This window comes from Lepidothrix coronata, unplaced genomic scaffold (genome assembly GCF_001604755.1).
Source record: "Lepidothrix coronata isolate B3197 unplaced genomic scaffold, Lepidothrix_coronata-1.0 Scaffold707, whole genome shotgun sequence".
NCBI classification, from domain to species: Eukaryota; Metazoa; Chordata; class Aves; order Passeriformes; family Pipridae; genus Lepidothrix; species Lepidothrix coronata.
Genome location: NW_016690887.1, coordinates 9558 through 12369, shown reverse-complemented (window position 1 = coordinate 12369; position 2812 = coordinate 9558). Strand labels below are relative to the sequence as shown.

Below are 2812 nucleotides of genomic sequence, written 5' to 3'. Positions count from 1 at the left end.
TTTTTGGGGGTCCCGGGTGAGTTTTTGGGGGTTTTTTGGGGTCCCAGCTGAGTTTTTTGGGGTGTTTTGGGGGTGTTTTGGGCTCCCAGGTGTGTCCCACCCCCCCAGGTGTGTCCCAGGTGTATTTTTGGGGGTCCCAGGTGTGTTTTTGGGTTGGTTTTGGGGGTTTTTGGGGCATCTCAGGCGAGTTTTCGGAGCCGTTTTTTGGGGTCCCGGGTGAGTTTTTGGGGGTTTTTTGGGGGTCCCAGCTGAGTTTTTTGGGGTGTTTTTGGGGTGTTTCAGGCTCCCAGGTGTATTTTGGGGGTCCCAGGTGTGTTTTTGGGGTGGTTTTGGGGGTTTTTGGGGTCTCACCCAGGTAGTTCTGCCAGCAGTTCTTGGTCTGGTTCTGGTTGGGGAAGCGGGAGTCGAACGGCGCCGTCTTGTAACGCTCCAGCTTGGCCTTGATGTCCTCGGCCATGGCTAATTAGGGCCGGTAATTAAGCTAATTAGGGCCTCAGGGACTCATTAGCGCCCCCAGGGGGTAATTGAGACCCTCCTGGGGTTCATTAACCCACCCTGGAGTTAATTAATCCTCCCCTGGGGTGAGAAAGGGAAGGGGAAAAGGAGAGATTGGGGAGGGAAATAATGAGATTAGGGGACCATTAATTATGCTAATTAGCACCTCAGTGATTAGTTAAGGACCTGCAGGGTTGATTAACACCCCCAAGGATTAATTGAGACCCTCCTGGGGTTCATTAACCCACCCTGGAGTTAATTAATTGCCACTTAAAACAAGAAAAGGGAGAGGAAAGAGGAGATTGAAGAGGGAGATAATGAGATTAAATGATCATTAATTAGGCTAATTAGCACCTCAATGATTAGTTAAGGACCTGCAGGGTTGATTAACACTCTCAAGGATTAATTGAGACCCTCCTGGGGTTGATTAACCCACCCTGGAGTTAATTAATCCCCCCTTGGGGTGAGAAAGGGGAGGGGAAAGAGCAGATTGGGGAAGGGAATAATGAGGTTGAAGGATCATTAATTAGACTAATTAGCACCTCAGCAACTAATTAAGGACCTGCAGGGTTGATGAAGACTCTCAAGGATTAATTGAGACCCCCCTGGGGTTGATTAACCCACCCTGGAGTTAATTAATCCCCACTTACAGCAAAAAATGGGAGAAGAAAAATGAGATTGAAAAGACAAATAATGAGGTTGAAGGACCATTAATTAGGCTAATTAGCACCTCAGTAATTAATTAAGGGCCTGTAGGGTTAATTAGCACCCCCAGGGATTAATTAAGACCCTCCTGGGGTTGATTAACCCACCCTGGAGTTAATTAATCCCCCCCTGGGGTGAGAAAGGGGAGGGGAAAAGGAGAGATTGGGGAGGGAGATAATGAGATTAGGGGGTCATTAATTATGCTAATTAGCACCTCAGTGATTAGTTAAGGACCTACAGGGTTGATTAACACCCCCAAGGATTAATTGAGACCCTCCTGGGGTTCATTAACCCACCCTGGAGTTAATTAATCCCCCCTTGGGGTGAGAAAGGGGAGGAGAAAAGGAGAGATTGGGGAGGGAGATAATGAGATTAGGGGATCATTAATTAGGCTAATTAGCACTTCAGCAATTAAATAAGGGCTTGTAGGGTTGATTAACAGCCTCAAGGATTAATTAAGACCCTCCTGGGGTTAATTAAGCCACCCTGAGATTAATTAACCCCCACTTAGAGCAAAAAATGGGAGAAGAAAAATAAGATTGAAAAGGAAGATAACGAGGTTGAAGGATCATTAATTAGGCTAATTAGTGCCTCAGTGATTAATTAAGGGCCTGCAGGGTCGATTAACACTCTCAAGGATTAATTAAGACCCTCCTGGGGTTAATTAATCCACCTTGGAGTTAATTAATCCCCCCTTGGGGTGAGAAAGGAGAGGGAAAAAGGAGATAAAGACAAACTGGGCTAATTAATTAGTTAATTAGTTAATTATGTTAACTCATTAACACCTTCTAGGGCTAATTAAGGCCCCCTGATGTTAATTAGTCCTCCCTCTGATTGTTAGTTACAGTAATTAAGTAGTTAGTGAAAAGGTTAATGAATGGGGATTAATTAATGATTCATAAATTAATTAATGAGTCAAGTAGTGACTTAATTAACTGGAATAATTAGTGAAGGAAGAATTACGGTAGTTAATGAGATAATTAGCGAGCAAATCAATTAATCAGTGGTGGTTATTAATTAAATGTGGTGATTAATAAGGTAATAATTATTAATTAATTAACTAATTAATTATTTTTTAATAATTTATGAATAATTGAGGGTTAATTAAACAACTAATTAATCAGTTAATAACTTAATGAGACAATTATTAACTATAGAGCCGTCCCAGTCCATCCCAGTGACCCCCCCAGTTCATCCCAGTCCCCTCCCAGTTCTTCCCAGTCCCCTCCCAGTTCATCCCAGTGCTCCCAGTTCCCTCCCAGTGACCTCCCAGTTCATCCCAGTGAACCCCCAGTTCATCCCAGTGAACCCCCAGTTCATCCCAGTCCCCTCCCAGTGACCTCCCAGTTCATCCCAGTGACCTCCCAGTTCATCCCAGTGACCCCCCAGTTCATCCCAGTGACCTCCCAGTTCATCCCAGTGACCTCCCAGTTCATCCCAGTGACCTCCCAGTTCACCCCAGTGACCTCCCAGTTCATCCCAGTGACCTCCCAGTTCATCCCAGTGACCCCCCAGTTCATCCCAGTGACCCCCCAGTTCATCCCAGTGACCTCCCAGTTCATCCCAGTGACCTCCCAGTTCATCCCAGTGACCCCCCAGTCCCTCCAAACCC

General features: G+C 45.5%; 1 protein-coding gene across 1 annotated transcript in view; it reads right to left on the bottom strand.

Annotated features, from left to right (window-relative positions):
• Window positions 1-249: 249 nt before the first annotated feature.
• The window catches only part of LOC108510357, a gene marked incomplete at both ends in the record, with an annotated part of 4854 nt that continues 2291 nt past the window's right edge, over window positions 250-2812 (bottom strand). Inside the window, one exon of the mRNA XM_017840037.1 lies at window positions 250-459. Coding sequence (XP_017695526.1) covers window positions 250-459 — 210 coding nt within the window. The remainder of the gene's footprint in view (window positions 460-2812) is intronic.